Consider the following 16005-nt stretch of genomic DNA (forward strand, 5'->3'; position numbering starts at 1 on the left):
CTGCCTCTACAGTTTGCCAATTGAGTATAATCTGCGAATGTAACTAGTTTACTATTCTGGAATGGAATGTTGGTGTTCCTCGAGTTAAAAGACTGAAACCTGTGAGCCCTGACCAGACTGAAATCATTGCTGATATTGTACTTAATTTCAAATCCAATTCTTTGTTCCCATCTCTAGCTGAAGTAGCAGGTTAGGGAAGGATATGATGGTCATTGCTGATGGTGATTAAAATTTATTACTTCATTATCATCGATAATAATAATATTGCTATTATTAAGATTTTTAGTGCCTTTAAAAGTGGCTTCTCAAAGTGCTTTTGTTGCAATAAGAAACAAAAGCACATAATGAGAGGAGACAGCAGAATTGCACAATTACAATACAGGAGTAGGAAAGCAAAGGTGCAGACAGGAGTCTTGTTTTGAAAGTGCTCAGGCAAGGTGACTCTCTGATAGGGGGATAGAATTCCACAGCTTTGGGGTGCAGCAGGAGACGGGGCTCCGTCACCCACAGAGTGCAGACGGGCTTGGGGGACAGCGAAGAGACCAGGATTAGAGGAGTGAAGGTTGCGAGCAATAGTAGCTCAGACAGGCACTGAGGTGCCAGGCCGTGCGGAGCCTGACAGGTGGGATGAGGAGAGGGGGGTTGGCCTACCTGTTGAATGTAGCAAAGGGAAGACTCGTGCTGGTAGCTGGACCCTGCAGCAGCTACGGCCGGGGCACTGGGGTGGAGCGCGGCTCACGCAGGGCTCGTCTTCTGCGACCTCAGCTTCGACGCGGAAGCTGTACGAGAAGAAGCTCCAGAAGCTGCTGGACCAGGGCCCCCCCGAGACGCTGCCCCTTCCCTCGGCGCCCCTGCGAGCTGCGGACGCCAACCAGAACGGCAACACGGACTCGGAGAAGTACAGCGACAACGAGGAGGGTGAGAGCGTGCGCGCGTGAGCGGCCGAGTGGAGCGAGGCGCGAGAGCTACGGGATTCGGGGGGGGGGGCAGGTGACATATTGTCATGGCCGTGACAGCAGACGACAGTACTGTAAAATTGTCAAAACGTGTCTTTATTAGTATTTGCAATCTTCCCGAACACAAATGTGAAAGCTGATACGTTCTCTGTGTAAGAATGGAGGGCGTGAATAATGTCTTGGACAGTCGTCTGTTTCTCCTGGTCACGGGTTGTGGTCACTGCGGAGGTTCTTCCTCGGGATCTCCTGGTGGAGTGGAATTCCCTTCTAGGAAGGTTTTTACAGAAAGCTGTGTTGCAGGGCACCTGTGGGATATTTGTTCCAGCTGAAATGTTCTTGGTTTGTTAAAGTATCCGACGCTTCACTGTTGTAGTTGTAGAGGGATGAAGGTTTTCCACCAGGTAGTTCTGGGAGCGTTTAGATTGAAAGGCTTCGTCTTAATGGTTGAGAATGCCCTGCTGTGCATGCCTTGTCTCTCAATGCCTTCATTGTGGATTCATCTGCTCTGCGATGTGAGAGAGAGCGATGGCTTTAATAACTGCACGTGCAACAGAGCCAGCATCACAGTGTTCAGAATACGGAATTGATAGAAACAGAATGTAACGGTCTGCAACACGCACGCACACTCGCGCAGTATTTTGTGCGCATGCGCATATCATGCGCAAAGCATAAACATATAAATCGAACATTTATCAAACTTTTGTTAAAATTTTATCAAGGAAAATTATATTGCGATATTTATCGTTATCGAATTATCGCCCAGCTCTAGTTGCAGTGCTTCTATTAATATTATATACATATTCCTGTCTACTTGTCTGCAGAGGTGCTTTGTGCGTCTCCCTCCCTCACTGTCCGTCTCTCCTGTTCAGACGAGAAACTTGAGCCGATCGTGGAGAAGCTGGAACCTGTGAAGACCCGAGTGAAAACCACCCCCAGCCTTCGAACGCGGCGCTACGAACACAACCGGGTGAGTGTCCGCTGACCGGAGACTGTCCGTCTTCACAGCCCTCTTGTTCTAGAGCTCTAATCAGTCCGGGGGTCTCCAGCCCCGGCCCTGGGGAGCCCCGATCCCCCAGTCAGTCTGGGGGTCTCCAGCCCCGGCCCTGGGGAGCCCCGATCCCCCAGTCAGTCCGGGGGTCTCCAGCCCCGGCCCTGGGGAGCCCCGATCCCCCAGTCAGTCCGGGGGTCTCCTGCCCTGGCCCTGGGGAGCCCCAGTCCAGAAGGTTTTGTAGATCACCATTAAATCCCCCTACATTTCTAAAGATTCCTTCTGTTAGGAAAGATTAAAAAAGCGGTTTATGAAATGAACCTCTTCAGAGATCATTAAGGACTAAAACCGTGAATGTGTGGAGTACAGAAAAGGCTGTCCAGCTGTGTTTTTGAATCTGAAACCACAGTGTTTCTCGAGAAACCGCTGGACAAGACCCTCGGATTAATTAGCTACCCCTCCTCTCAGAAGGAGGTAACTGTAACTGTTCTTATGATTTTATCAAGCTGTATCGCTTTGGAATTTGTTTTATGTGACGGGACCCCTCTGACTACTGGTGTGCTGTCGTGCTGTGTTGCAAGTGGGGCGAAAGGCTTGCGGTCAAGACAGCTTCTTAAAGGGACCTGCAGCGCTGTTTCCATATATCGGGGTTAAAAAGAATCGGCGTTGATGAGTTTCTTTCAAACCGCAATAACAGCCAAATGTGCACACAGTAACATGTAAAACCTCCAGTTTACATCACAGAATAGCCTAGATGTCCAGGTCTGCGCAGAGCGCGGCAACCAAGCTTCCGGTGACGTGCTGCAGCCCTGTGATACGGTGAACAAGCTCTTTTAACCCAACAGCAGTCTTGTCGCAGTCCGCGGGACACCCAGTGTGGGATTGCAGCAACGTTGGCGACTTGCAGTTCACTTTCACAAAGTTCACGGTTTTGTACTTCAGTCGCAATTGGACGTTTTTGTCTGTAGCCTCAACGGATTTATTTTGCTGCCGAGACTGAATAACCGGTCCGAGGAATTGGGACTGCAGTCCCCCTTTAGGTCCTGTCCTTCCTGGCCGAGACGCTGGTGCTCGGAGGGGGCTCTGGCCCAGAGGTCCACCGAGAAGGATGATTAGCCCCCTTAACCCCCGTCATGTCTGCGGCCGCGGATCAGAGTCTTGTCCCGGGGGCTCCCGGCTGCTCCACGGGCCCTGCGGGGGGTCAAGGCGCGGTGCTCCTGCTGAGACGATGCAGACCAGGCCCGGCTTGGCCTGTTTTGCCGTTTGCATGGAAGAATAAAGCTTTTGTCCCGGTGAAATATCCTGCTTAAGCTCCGGATCAGTTTAGAGCCTCACATCTGCTGGAGATCGGGTAACAGCAGGTGTGTGGCACTTTGTCAAGAAACTGGGGAGCAGCTTCAAGATGTTGCTTTATGGTTCAATGTGAGCCTTGCTGAATATGGCTTCCATCACTAGCTCTTTTTTCTAACGGTGTGTGGGTACTTGATGGTGCCTTGTCTTCATTGTTAGTTCCTGGAAGCAATCTTGAGTTGAATTGTATAGAATTCAGGTTTTGAGTTTTGGTTGTTTTATTATGAGGTGCTATGTGATGTATTGACTTTGAGAAAAGTAGAGAACCACGTGTGCTGTTGATAATCGTTCTGAGCATGAGGAAACTACAGCACGCGCATGGTGTGTGGTTATGTGCTGCCACCTGGTGTTTCTGTCAGGGAGTGCAGTCCAAGGGAGCTGACAGTGCTGATGAAGACCGCTGAATTGCGCTCTCCAGGGACACTGAGTCTAATCCATTCTATTGTATAAAGATTCCCGTGTCTATGGGAGGAGTCACAGGAGTCTGAGTTCTGACCTTTGTTGTACAAAAGAAGGGTGAGTTTTTATTAACATTGGCATTTGAGGGGAAGAGTTTGAGATCAGATAAGGCAGCTTTTTTCTGATTTCAAGAAACAGGTAAAGGTTTACTCAATGCCGAAAGGAAAAGAAAAAATAGCCTTCTTCTGGTGTCGGTTTAAACTTCTTCAGAAGGCTTCACAGCCAAAACATTGTCTTTTTCTTTACCTTTCAGCATGGAATAAACCTTTACCTGTTCCTTTGCAGCCTACGTGTGCTGACACAGTGCCCGACTTGAACTTTTTCCGATTTCCTCAATGGGACAAATAACTCGAGCAGCTTTGTAAGATGGATTATTTTGTCCGTGAAACTGACTGAGTTTCTGAGCTGAGAGAAATTCTTTGATCACTCTCCCCTCCCAACAGTGCTACAAGAGCCTTTCCTTCTACCTCTCAGCCTCCTCTGTGTTTTTTGAATGTTGAAGAAAAGCTTGTTTAAAAAAAAGCGGTGTTATCCCCCCTGTAGGAGATAACAGGATGGGTGAACTACAGAAAAACAGGGCACAGAAGTCAGTAGCGTTAGCAGGCCAGCAGGTGGCGGTCTCTCCCCGAACAGGTGCTGTGTATGGATGAGACGCACCAAGGTCCTCACTGCCATTAAAGATGCCAAGGCGCTGGTAGTAACAGCAGGGATGATCACCCTGGTGTCCAGGCTGCGTTCCAAAAGGAACCGTTCAGATATCTGGTAATTGTGCTTGGCTGAAGAGCCAGTGGTGTGAAGCTGCCTTCTGTGGGATTATGACTGAGCACCAATAAGTGAGAACCCCCCCCTAAAAGACTAAATCATACAGTCTGGCCTTGCTAAAGCTGTTCATTCAGCTTGTTCATTACTCGATCTGTAATCAGGTAGTGAGGAGGTTGTCCTGTCACCCAGGGAGGTGCTACACTTCAGTGATGGATGAGATGGGCCTCCTCCGATATATAAAGTACTTTTGTTTCGATGTGGGTGAAAAGGGCTCCAGAGCTCCCAGCAGTTATTATACAGTAAGTTCTAGGTCATCAGTAGATGGATTTACTCATTAAACAGCAGTGACGCCCTGCCTGCTGCCTAAGAGGGGGCATCCTGTAGAAATGTCACTCTTGGCGAGAGGCGCTTGTGTGTTGTGTGTGCAGAGTGTCGACACCCGCGAGGAGGAGGGAAAGACAGAGGGGTTGAACGAGGAAGAGCGCGAACAGGGCGTCCTGAAGGTGAAGAGGAAGATGAGACGAGCTGCCCTGCTTGACCAGGCCGTGCCAGCCAGTGACGACACTGTAATCCCCCAGTTTCCCGTCTCTCTCTCTCTGTCTCTCTCTCGTTCTCCACACTTTCACTGCCAACCTCTCCTCCTCACCCCCGAGCGCTGAGCTTTCCCCCCCCCAAAGGTTCGGGGCGGGTGTACAACACAGGAGTGGGGCTCACACAGCGGAAGAGGGGTTTATGGGCAGCAGGCTCTTGTCCAGAAGCTAATACCAGCTGAGGGACGCTTTGTGCACGAGCGGACGGGCCTGAACGTGAACGGATCACGTGAGCGTGGAGTCTGCCTCCCTGCTCCAGCAGGTTTCATTTCCGAAGACTTCGAACAATCAAGCAGATTGGAGTAATTTCCAGATCCGTGACCGATACCCGGGTACCCCTCAGGCCTAAGGGGACCAGAATTCTCTTTATTGATCCAATTACTGTTTTAATTGATCGGTCATTGTTAGGTGTTTCCAATCTTTAGAAACAGATTGGGGTTCTCCAAGCCCAGTGTTGGAGACCCTCGCTGTAAGTACTAGTCTGTCTAAGAGCCTGAAGCTTGTAAAGCCTGCAGTGGCTTAGTTTCTCTGTCTCTGTCCCTGGTGGATGCAGCACGGGTACAGGGGACACCTGGTGACTGAGTACTGGGGACAATGGGATGGGTTTGCACACAGGAAGCAACCAGGGCAGCAGCTCCCAACCCTTCTCCAGTGTGCGGACCCCCCTCCTGAATTTCCAAACGCTTGGATGATCGCCCCCTACTGCTGCCAGCAGTACTTCCGTCACCCCTGGAAACCCAGCGCAGTAGCAAGGAACAAAGGAAGAGACTCGTGGTACCTGCACTCTGTAACACGAGCAACTCACACACCTGTGCATCCTTATCCTTCACCGTGACATGTATTTGTGAAGGTCAGGGTCTATTCCAAGCTGAAAAGAAAAGAAACAACGTTTCGGCTATGGAGCCTTCTCCAGGTGCGTTTCCACAGCCAAAGCATTTTCTTTTCTTTTCCTTTCAGCACGGAATTCACCTTCACCTGTTGCTTTGCAGCCTGTGCATGCTGAGGCAGCTCCTTACTCGAACCTCACAGGGCCTGCGCGTGAGCAGGCTGGTGCCGTTTCTCTGGCGTGAACCGCAGGATGTCGGGTTGGAGCGCTTCAATCCGATCACGTGTCACACGTCTTGTCTGGGAGCCTCTGTCGTAGCACTGGGGGGTCCGCAGACCACAGGGGGGAGACCTGCTGGACTGGGCTCTGCAGCAGCAATCTGACTGCTCTGTGGTCTGGGGGTCGGTTGTCAGCATCCGTCTGTCTTGCGGTATCTCGGAGAGAACAGCCTTTACTGTATTAGACTGGAGCTCATCTTTTTCCCGAAGTTTGGCTCTTGAACGCTGTGCTTGACTTGACAGCTTGAGAGGTATTTTCCTGGGAAGGTCTGAGCTTTAGGCCATAGTAGGCACAGAGCCCAGCCGTGTTCAAATATGAGATAAGCAAGAGTAGATTCCAACAGTTCAAGAGTACATTCCCACACGAAGCCAGGTAATGTGTGCTTCGTAGTGATCCAGGTGTCTCTGGATCAGAGGGGTGGTAAATAATCCGTAGGCATTGAAACATTGTGCAACACACTTGCACAGCTTCACTCTTTCAGGGCCAGTTTGTTAAAATCCCACAGGCGTCTGTGCCACCAGTGCATTGAGCTGAAACCTCCAGACCACACACAAGGTGAATGGGACACCTCACTCTGGCTGCTCTGGACACACGGCATGCGCTGATCAGTGCTGGTTTAGGATGCTGGGGTCATCAAACACTAGAGTCTCAGACCTACAGGAAATGAGGCGCAGAGGCCAGTAGTCCTCCTTGGTTTTTAGTCTTGTTACGGCTGCTCCCTTTCGGTTTTCCTGAGGGAAAACAGTTTCTCCACACTGGCACGCTGATCTTCTGATGCAGGGGTGCACCCAGGCCAAAAGGATTTAAGGATAAATATGCAAAAATACTCTACTAAAATACTTCAGACAAAGAATTGTTATATTTGGAGATCCTCTACCTGTGTTGAACTGTTAAAGGGCATCTCCAAAGCCCTGACAGGTGTCTTTGCGCCCGTGTTGAATATTCTGAGCTTATTAGGTTAAGATTAAGATTGATTGTACAAGGTGTGCACCTTTAAAAAAAAAAAGTGTAAGGTTTTATACATTTTCCAAGGAGGATGGTTCATTTATAGTCTACCAGTTTGACTGCAATGACTCATGCAAAGACTTTCATGAGAAAAAGCATTGAATGGTACTTTTAATTTTTTTTTATGTATGCCAAAGACAACTTTGCTGAGTGTGCGCCTTGAATGTAGCTCAGATTTAGTTTGAGTGGGGCACAGTTCACTTCAGGCTCTTTGGAAGAGGAACTCCAGCCAATGTCCTGCTTCTTACTGCAGTCTGATGTCTTTTGACATAACTTTGCAGTCCAAAACCTCAGATTCGGAACTCATACTCACATGGCCTGCCAGAGAAGGGTTAGACTGTAGTGCACATGACACTGGCTGCAACGTGTCCTTCCCCAGGTTTGCACATGGCCACAGTGTCGGCTTGTTAAGTGTCAATCAGAATCAGTTCAGGTCTGAAAAAGAGAGCCGAGGGAGCAGAAGTCAAGCCAGTGGTGTCCCCAAAAGTGTGGTGTTCGCCCTCCTGCGCTTGAAGTGACGTTCCCTCGCCCTTGACCTGTTGCCCAGGCAAAAAAATGTCTCCTAATATCTCTCTGCTCCCTGTCCCAGGACCTGTCTGAGGTTTCAGCCTGCGAGTCTGTGTCCCGAGAGAGCAGGGCCCCCGAAACCCCAAAACGGGGTGCACCGCTGGAGACCAAGCAACGGGGCTCCCCCCACTTAACTCAAGAAACTCCTGGGAAACGGGGTTCCAATTCTGATGCACACACAGAGGGTGATAGAGCTCGGGGACACAGCAGCAGAGAGGTCAGACAGCAGTGCAAGGGGACATTTTCAGTGGTTTTACAAAAACCGATTATAATATTTAAATATACTGTATTGTATACTATATTTTATAGTTTATATACTTGAATGTTTGCGTAAATGTTTGGCAGTTGTTTCGTTTATTCCATTTTGCATGCATTTCGAGAGAGTTGAACTCATTTGGAAAGTTAGGCTCTTTAAGAAGTAGTCGTGTTGCTCGTGGCTGAGGAGTAAACCTGCCACACAAATTGCAAAAAGCACCCCTGCCCTCCAGATTCACAGCTAACAAACTTCATGTACTGTGGTTGAGAATGCCGATCCCCGTTCTGGGGCTGTTTGTAAAGAGGGATCAGTAGACAGTGGTTAGAAGACCTGTTTAGGTGAATTTTTTAAATGTATACCTCTAAACTAGCACATCAGCCTTTGTTCATGATGTAAACTTAATTTAAAATTTAAAAATCCTATTTGTGTCCCCTGAAAGATGCTGGTTTAACTTGAAAGAGTAATACACCAGGTACTTGATGAAGACCGCCCCTTTTAGTTCACAGGAGGCAGCACTAAACCCCTTTTCCCTTTGCTGCCTCACTCAGAGTAAATGTGGGGTGTCCGCTGGGGACTTGGGGCGTCTCCCCTGCCCTCTAACCTACCTTCTCGCCCCCATCTTGTCCCAGGAGCCTCATCACTGCTCAGCGCCTGAGTGTCAGGCCAGGGGCTCCACGAGCTCCGAAATCCTCAGACAAGTCCTCCTCGGCCAGGTGCCCAAGCCGCCAGCCGGCCGCCGGCCGCCCCGAGACCGAGAGGAAGTAAACGCTCGCTCAAGCTGTCTGGTGGCGGCACCCGTGCGTGCGTGTGTGTGTGTGGGGGGTGGGGGGCACAGGAGTTCTGTGTTCTCGTTCTTGGCACCTGGGTGTATTGTATGGAATCACCGAGCACGATGGCGGGGGAACGGCTTTTGCTCTGTCCTTTGTGTGTCTGCCGGCGCTGGGCTCGCGTCAGAGGTTTCCTGCGGGGGTGACTCTCGAGGGCGAAGCAAGGCGATTGGCTGTCCTGAGCCCAGGTTCGCTCGCACCCTGCGGGTGGGAACTGTGAGCTTGGCGCAGGAGCTCCCTCAGGAGAGCCCCAGGGGGGAAAGTTGACCTGCTAGCTTTGCAGTGGAGGAGGGCACATAATTGCCATTTTTATTCAGCAAGGCAAGATCTGCGGTGTCCTGCCAGTGAAATGACTCCCTACCGGGGTAGCGAGGAACTGGGCATGCTCGTCATCCCAGCTGTGGGCAGAAACGTACCTGGTGTCTGAAGTTGTTGTTTCACTAATAAACAAAGTGATAATGATTGAGCGAAATCAGTTTCTACTTTTAAAAATCACCTCTAAGAGATGGAGAACCGCTATTCCAGAATGCTGTGGCACACCTGTGACTGGCCTCTGTTCCGGACTGGTTTGGTTTTACTGTTTATCTGCACCTCTTGTAGATTACTCATCCCTATTGACAGCAAAGGTTCAAATTTTCAACAAAAGATTAAAAAAAACGATTTTCCTTGATATGTTCCTGTTGCTAGTTATAAGGTGTGTCATCGGAGGAAGAGGTATTTTGTCACCTGTTATCCTCTGGTTGAGTCCTGGTCTGGGGGTGACGTCGGGCAGGGTGTGTGCTCCAGGCCCGTGCGGAGTGCCTGCGGGTTTTTCTTTCTTCTCACGGTAGATGAGATCAAACTGAGGGCTTTTCCTGGGCCCCCTTGCACAGTACAGGATGCCTCTCCGCCGGGCACTGCTGAGGTCCCATCAGTGTCTTAATTCACGATGAAGATGCTGAATGGGAGATTTTGTTTGCAGCCGCCCGAGGAGGAAGATGACTTTGACGATCATGATGATGATGATGATGATGATGATGACGATGATGATGAGAGCCCGGCCCATTTTCCTGTGAAGCCAATTTCTCTGCACAACACCGCACTCCTGCAGGAGGTGACCCACCTCACCCCCAAAACCCTTGTCTTGTTGCTCTGTGCTCCACCCACCCCGGCATCACTGTGGGGACTAAACCTCTGATCTTGGATCCTACTGCACACCCAACCGCTGACAAATAGGATCATTTTCAAAGGCATACCTGTATCATAGTGGAACGGAGAGCAGCCCTGTGACACAGTGGTTAGCATTGCTGCCTCACAGCGCACATAAACATGCAAGCTCCACACAGATAGCACCCCTGGGTCTGGAATTAAACCCAGGGCCCCCACCTGGGTTCAGTCCTGGACCTGGGGTGCTGTCTGTGTGGAGTCTGTATGTTCTCCCTGGGTTCACATGGGTTTCCTCCCACAGTCCAAAGATATGCTGGTAGGTGAGTTGGCCCTGGTGTGTTGGCATGTGCCCTGCAATGGATTGGCAACCCATCCAGGGTGTGTCCTGCCTTGTCCCTTATTGCTTGCTGGGACAGGCTCCCCACGATAAATCGGCTAGAAGATGGATTTCCCTACTCCCATGCCAGGTGAATGTACTACTTTCAGTGCATTTTCTACACGTTGGTGTTATATGGAAATGGATGATATAATACAGTGGGAGCTTCATGTGAAAAGTTAGTAAAGTTGTCACCAGATGCAGCAGGACCAATCTGAATTATATTTACATTGAGGATTGGACGGTTCGCGTTTTCTTGTTTGGGACTGACGTATGGTATATTCCTCCCTGACCATCCCTGCTCTTATACCGAGGGAGGGCTGGAGCACAGTGCAACGCGGGGTCCGTATTTTGAGCATAAAAGCCAGGCTGTCAGCAAGAGAATCTAAACTGTGGGCCCTTCCCTCCCCTTCCACCTGGCAGGAAATAGAGTACCCAGAATCGCGCGCGACCCCATTGCAGAAGGCAACGGTCAAGCAGCAGAAAATCTCAGCCTTCTGCACCCCGGCCAGGCCTCAGGAAAGTATCGACACACTGGACACGTGGGGTGGTGCTGGGTTTTGGGGAGCATGCGGTATGCAGGTGTCCCCCCTCCTGCCCTCACTTGCTTCTAATTTTGAGGACTGGTTCACCATTACCCTCAACCTTCCAAGTAGCTGTACTCACGGACCTTGATAGAGCTCCCTGCAGCGTTCTGGGGAGAACTGCAAAAGAATTGCTGAATGACGCTGTAGCAGAATGGCATTCATTTTTGGTGAAGTTTGTTCCATTGCTTCCTTGTCTCGTGCAAGCTCTGGCCTCTGTTCACGGACTCTGTGAAGCTGCCTGCAAATCCTGCCGGGCTGGGGCAGAATCGGCGTGCTCCCCTGTCCCCCCACCCCTCTCTCTGTGCGCTGCTCCTTGTCAGGACTGCTCATTTCGATCCTGCTTCGCCATGGCTGAGCGCAGGCTGGGGCACTGCACTGCGAATGCATGCAAACTGGCCTTTCCCTGAGCCTGCAGCCGCTGTGCTTGACCATCACCGAGATGAGATGGGAATAGCCTGTAACGGACTCTGGAACATACGAGTGTTTCAGCGGGTGTTTTTGTGTTTTTCTTGGTGGGTGAGTAAGGGTCTAGTGGCTCCCTACACGGTGAGTGCTGCTTTTGCGAAGGGTAGGCTCTGGTCACTGTGGTGAGCCTCTCGATATGGATCCTCTTCTCCCAGCTCCTGTTCCAGGCTGTGGGCACACCTGGATGTCTGTGCCCAGGTGCATGAGGGATATTGCACACGGAGCTCGCGTGTCCTCGCCTCGCCTGTCTCCCTCTTCCCCCCTCCTCTCTCACTCCCGTCTCCCTCCCCTCTCTCCGCAGGTGGAAGAGAGGCTGGAAGCAGGAGACGTGGTCCGGAGGAAAGAGGCGAAGGACCTTCTGGAGGAGATGTTTCCCTATGAGCCGCGGACTCCTACCGGAATCACGTTAGTGTCTTCATAAGCCCAGTTCTGTAAACACGGCTAAACCCGAGCTAAATGGAAAATAGTTTACGTAAGCACGTTTAAGGGATGTAAATGTAGTTTAATTGCTAAACTCTTTAATTTGGGAGTTTACCCTTGCGACGAGCATAAAGCTAATTTTCACGTTTTACTTTCAGTAAAATGTTATCCTGATTTATTTTCAAGTTCTTGAAGCCAGATATAATTAAGTGCATTGTGGAAGAATGAAGAAAAAAGAGAAGCCTTGACTGTAGCATGTCTTAACCTAAAAGATAACTCTGTTGTCTCAGACTTAAAAATCCACCTTTCTCAGATAGTTGTCCTCTTATGTAGAGTGCGTTTGTGTTATTTTGACAGTAATAGTGGAGGGTGATTTTGGGACAGTTTTCATTTTGCTGCTAACAGAAGGAAGCAACTGTTAATGTCTGCTGTTTATCCATTTATTTTTTGACAAAGTGTTTCGCTCCAGATTGAAGAATTCGCAGCTCTTAGTTGGTCAACATGTCTGATGCGCTGGGCGTGGAGTTGGGTTCCGGCTTGCTCTGGCGCCTGTATGAGCTGCTGTAGCAATGAGTGTGTCCGCTGTGTGTTAGACCAGGGCTGTGCACGTTAGTGCCTCACGGTTCTGTAGTGCGGTTTGCTAGTGCTTGCCTTCTGTAAAGGGGCGTCTCTGTAGCCTGATGACATCGCCCAATAGCACAAGCATCGGTAACGTCAAGGGAAGGATGTACTTTCCCAGGATGCATTGGTTTGCCCTTGAGCAGTCCAGGCAACAGCTGGGTAATGAAGTAGCCTAGGCTGGGACCACCAGAGCCTCAACAATAGAGCTCAAGCTGCCCCTGAGTGCCTTTAAAATGTCGAGGCGATTGTGAAATCATTTTTAAGTTCATGGTGAGAAAGCAAAACAAGCTTGGGCAGCCATTTGGCTCATCTTGCTGGTAGTGTAAATTGACGTATCAAGTAGGTAATTCTCTCTCTCTCTCCATGTGCCTCTCCTCCTGCGTGTGCACCACAGCGCCACCTGCCGCCGACCCATCCACGGTGCAGCCGGGCGACCTCTGAACCCCAGCGACTTCCGCCTCGACGACTCCATCTTGCGCCGCACCGAATTCACCGAGACCTCGGTCTTCACCGAGCGCAGGGCTGTGCAGCGGGGAGCGGGCAAGCTGGCGGCTGCTCCTCCGGCCCTGTCGTACTCCTCCTCTTCCTCCTCCTCCAGCAGCGCGGCCAAGCTGACGGCGCCATCCGGTGGCCAGTCTCGGTCGCGCCGCTCCCTGCCCGTGTGGCTGCAGCTGCTGCTGCTCATGGCGGTAGCAGGCTTCTTGTTCTTCGTGTACCAGGCCATGGAGACCAACGAGATCAACCCTTTCAGCACCATGGTGAGCCCTGCCTCTCCCAGCAGCGCAGAGAAGCCAGGCGGCCAGTGAGGAAGAACTTCAAGACCCTCACTCTTCATCCTGACCTCCATCCTCCTCCTCACTCTTGCCCTGTCCTCACTCTTGCTCCGTCCATGACTCCCATGGCTTCATCTTTCTCCTGACGCGTCCTTCTCCCTGTCCCTGTTTCCAAGATCTGGCCCTGGGTTTTGAACCAGCCACCTAATCATTTAAATTAAAAACTTTCACTGATTTACCCTGCAAGCGAAGCTCTCTCATGTCCCCAACACAGGGCACGTGCATGTTTTGTGCATTATGTGAGCAGTGAAGATCTGAGAATGTAGATGAGTTGCTGGTTGGATCGAAAATCACGTCTGTTCTTGCACTCTAGGAACAGATCAGGGAAACAGCCCTGACTTGCCTGCCCTTCCCTGACTTGTCTCCGTTTCCTTGTTGCTTACAGACTTTCCCATACCTGTTTCTGTGTCAAGGGAGGAAAGTTATCCTGCTGTTCCTCTCGCATTCCCCTTCTTTAAACCCCCTTGTCCTTGATCTGGCTCCTGCTCCGGCATCCTTCTTGACCCTTTCCTCATTCCCCCTCCGATGAGCTCTAGACCCTCCTCCAGTCATTACCTGATCAATCACTGACCCCCTCTCTCACTGAGCAGTGTGAGGAGCAGAGCGAGACATGGAAGGATCTCAGGCATTTTTTTTCTCCAGCTGTGGTTTCCCCTATTCCTTACTGTCCTACCCTCTCCACCAATCCCAGACATCCCCAGGGCCTGAGGGCAGTTAGGAGTCCACTGCCTCCTCCTCCACCTGCACGCTGTAGTCTGCTATAACCTAGAGCTGGAGGAGATCGTCATACCCCCCCCTTCCCATCTCTCCCTCCCCTCGCCTCCAGTTTCTTTACCGTCCTGTCTAAACCTGCATCCACACAGCGGAGAGGGATTCCAGCTCCATCTTCTCCAGCGCACTTCCAGACCACACGGACTGAAACCTTTTGGGGGTGGGGGGGGTGTTGCTTTTGGGGTTTAACTTTATTTTTGTGTTTGTATGAGACATCAGATGACTTTCACACTATCTGCCCTTTAGGTCATTAACATGACATCTTAAAGGGGAATTGTAGAATGAGGTAGAGAAGGATTTAGCGAGGGTATGTCCTAGCCAGGTTTAGGAGAGTAAAAGTCGGTGCACTGCTCTGAGCTGCGATGTGTATTGTACTGTTCTGCAAGAGGCTGTGTGAAACAGTGAAAATGTGTCAGTTATTCTAGTATTGAAGTACCGCAACGATTCATGTTATCAGCCTCAGCACCTACAGATCTCGCCCTTTTTGGTACACCGGGCTGCTGTTTTAAAAATCAGAATCACTCTGCCTGCTCAATTTCACCTTCTTCAGCATAGTCGCTTTTCCAATGACTTGAGCGGTTAACCGCAGTCATTAAAAGCGCCCGTCTGCAGAAAACAGACAGGGGACTTAAACGATCTGCCCACCGAAGCTGGGCCTGAGCCCAGACTCCTGCCGGTCCGGTCCGATTCCAACAAATCCGGCTCTTGCTTTCTCCCGCTGGTGCCTTTTTTAGGAACGGCGAGTGCTGGTGTAGCCGACAGCCTAAGGAATTAGGGTCATTTCAGTGACTGTAATAACCCGGCCGAGTGCTTTCACTCTTGTGCAGTTCGATTTTACACGGCTCTCAAGTTTGTGACAGGACTGAGAAACAAGTTCTCTGGGTTTTGGCACTAAATGGAAGTGTGTGCCCCCGCTGTGACACTATAAGGGTGCTTTCTGCACCCCACACAGCTCAAGCGTTCTGTTCCAGCTGTTGCACAGGGCAGGGTGACCTGCTTCACCTCTGACACTATTGAAACCTTATTGGGACAGACTGAGCATCAGCTAATTCTTTCAGCCTCTCTGCCCCCTGTTGGCTGGAGAAATTGTTAGTAAATCAGGCATAATGTGACGCGGGCTAAACGTTTCCGAGGTTTGAATTTAGTTCAACAGTTCCCATCCTTCCCATTCCCTTAATTATGCAGTTTCTATTCCCCTATTTCTTGGAAATCAGTGACTTTCTTCAAGGAGAAAAAGATGGGGGGATTAAGACACTGAGGAAACTCGCTGAAGTAGTTCCAGCCAGTCACTGAACTTTCTTTGATGTTTTCTGATCTGGACATTTGTGCCATATAGGAGTAGGACCGGTTTTAGCAGCATATAAATGCCTGTGATTATTTTTTTTTCTTGTAAACTACGGTATTTTTCTAATGTGTGTGTCTTATTAAATACAAAAAAAATCTTTTTAATAAAAGTTTTAAAATGCAAACAACTATTGTCTACTTGTATAGATGGCGAGGGCACTACGCTGTAGTATTATAAAAATAATGTGAAGCTGCTTGCTAATGGGCTTTGCAGTAGTTTGCAGTACTACAGATGTATTTAAGAACATTGAAGTTTCAAGAAAACATTTTTATTTATTTTTTCCATGGTTTTGGGTGAAAGTGACTGTGATTCTGGGGAGGGTTTATATCTGGCTAATGTGTTTTTTTATAGTTAATTTTAAATAATTGGTATACCTTGTAGAAATCCTAATAAAATCAATAACTGAAACTCACCCTTTTTTTTCTCCTCTTCTATGCCTTTTCTAGTACAGCCAGGCTTTTTGCTCAATTGGATCCTGACTTGATTTAACAGATTTGATGTGAACTTAGCCTTTTTCATTTTAAACACTAATAGCTCCGTATATGAGATCTTGTTCCCGTCTTTTGTAATTTTGGG

General features: G+C 49.8%; 1 protein-coding gene across 2 annotated transcripts in view; it reads left to right on the top strand.

The window, feature by feature from the left end:
* The window catches only part of tmpoa (thymopoietin a), a 30942-nt gene extending 15104 nt beyond the window's left edge, over positions 1-15838 (top strand). The window contains exons 3-11 of one of the 2 annotated variants that reach the window (XM_088923052.1): positions 766-918; positions 1826-1923; positions 4944-5081; positions 7805-7999; positions 8668-8799; positions 9827-9958; positions 10811-10900; positions 11735-11844; positions 12875-15838. In XM_088923052.1, coding sequence (XP_088779178.1) covers positions 766-918; positions 1826-1923; positions 4944-5081; positions 7805-7999; positions 8668-8799; positions 9827-9958; positions 10811-10900; positions 11735-11844; positions 12875-13286 — 1460 coding nt within the window. In that variant the 3' untranslated portion in view covers positions 13287-15838. The remainder of the gene's footprint in view (positions 1-765; positions 919-1825; positions 1924-4943; positions 5082-7804; positions 8000-8667; positions 8800-9826; positions 9959-10810; positions 10901-11734; positions 11845-12874) is intronic. The other variant, XM_088923051.1, reaches the window with a different exon arrangement.
* The last annotated feature ends 167 nt before the right edge of the window (positions 15839-16005 follow it).

The sequence above is a fragment of the Atractosteus spatula genome, chromosome 8, assembly GCF_055471065.1.
Source record: "Atractosteus spatula isolate fAtrSpa1 chromosome 8, fAtrSpa1.hap1, whole genome shotgun sequence".
Lineage (NCBI taxonomy): Eukaryota > Metazoa > Chordata > Actinopteri > Semionotiformes > Lepisosteidae > Atractosteus > Atractosteus spatula.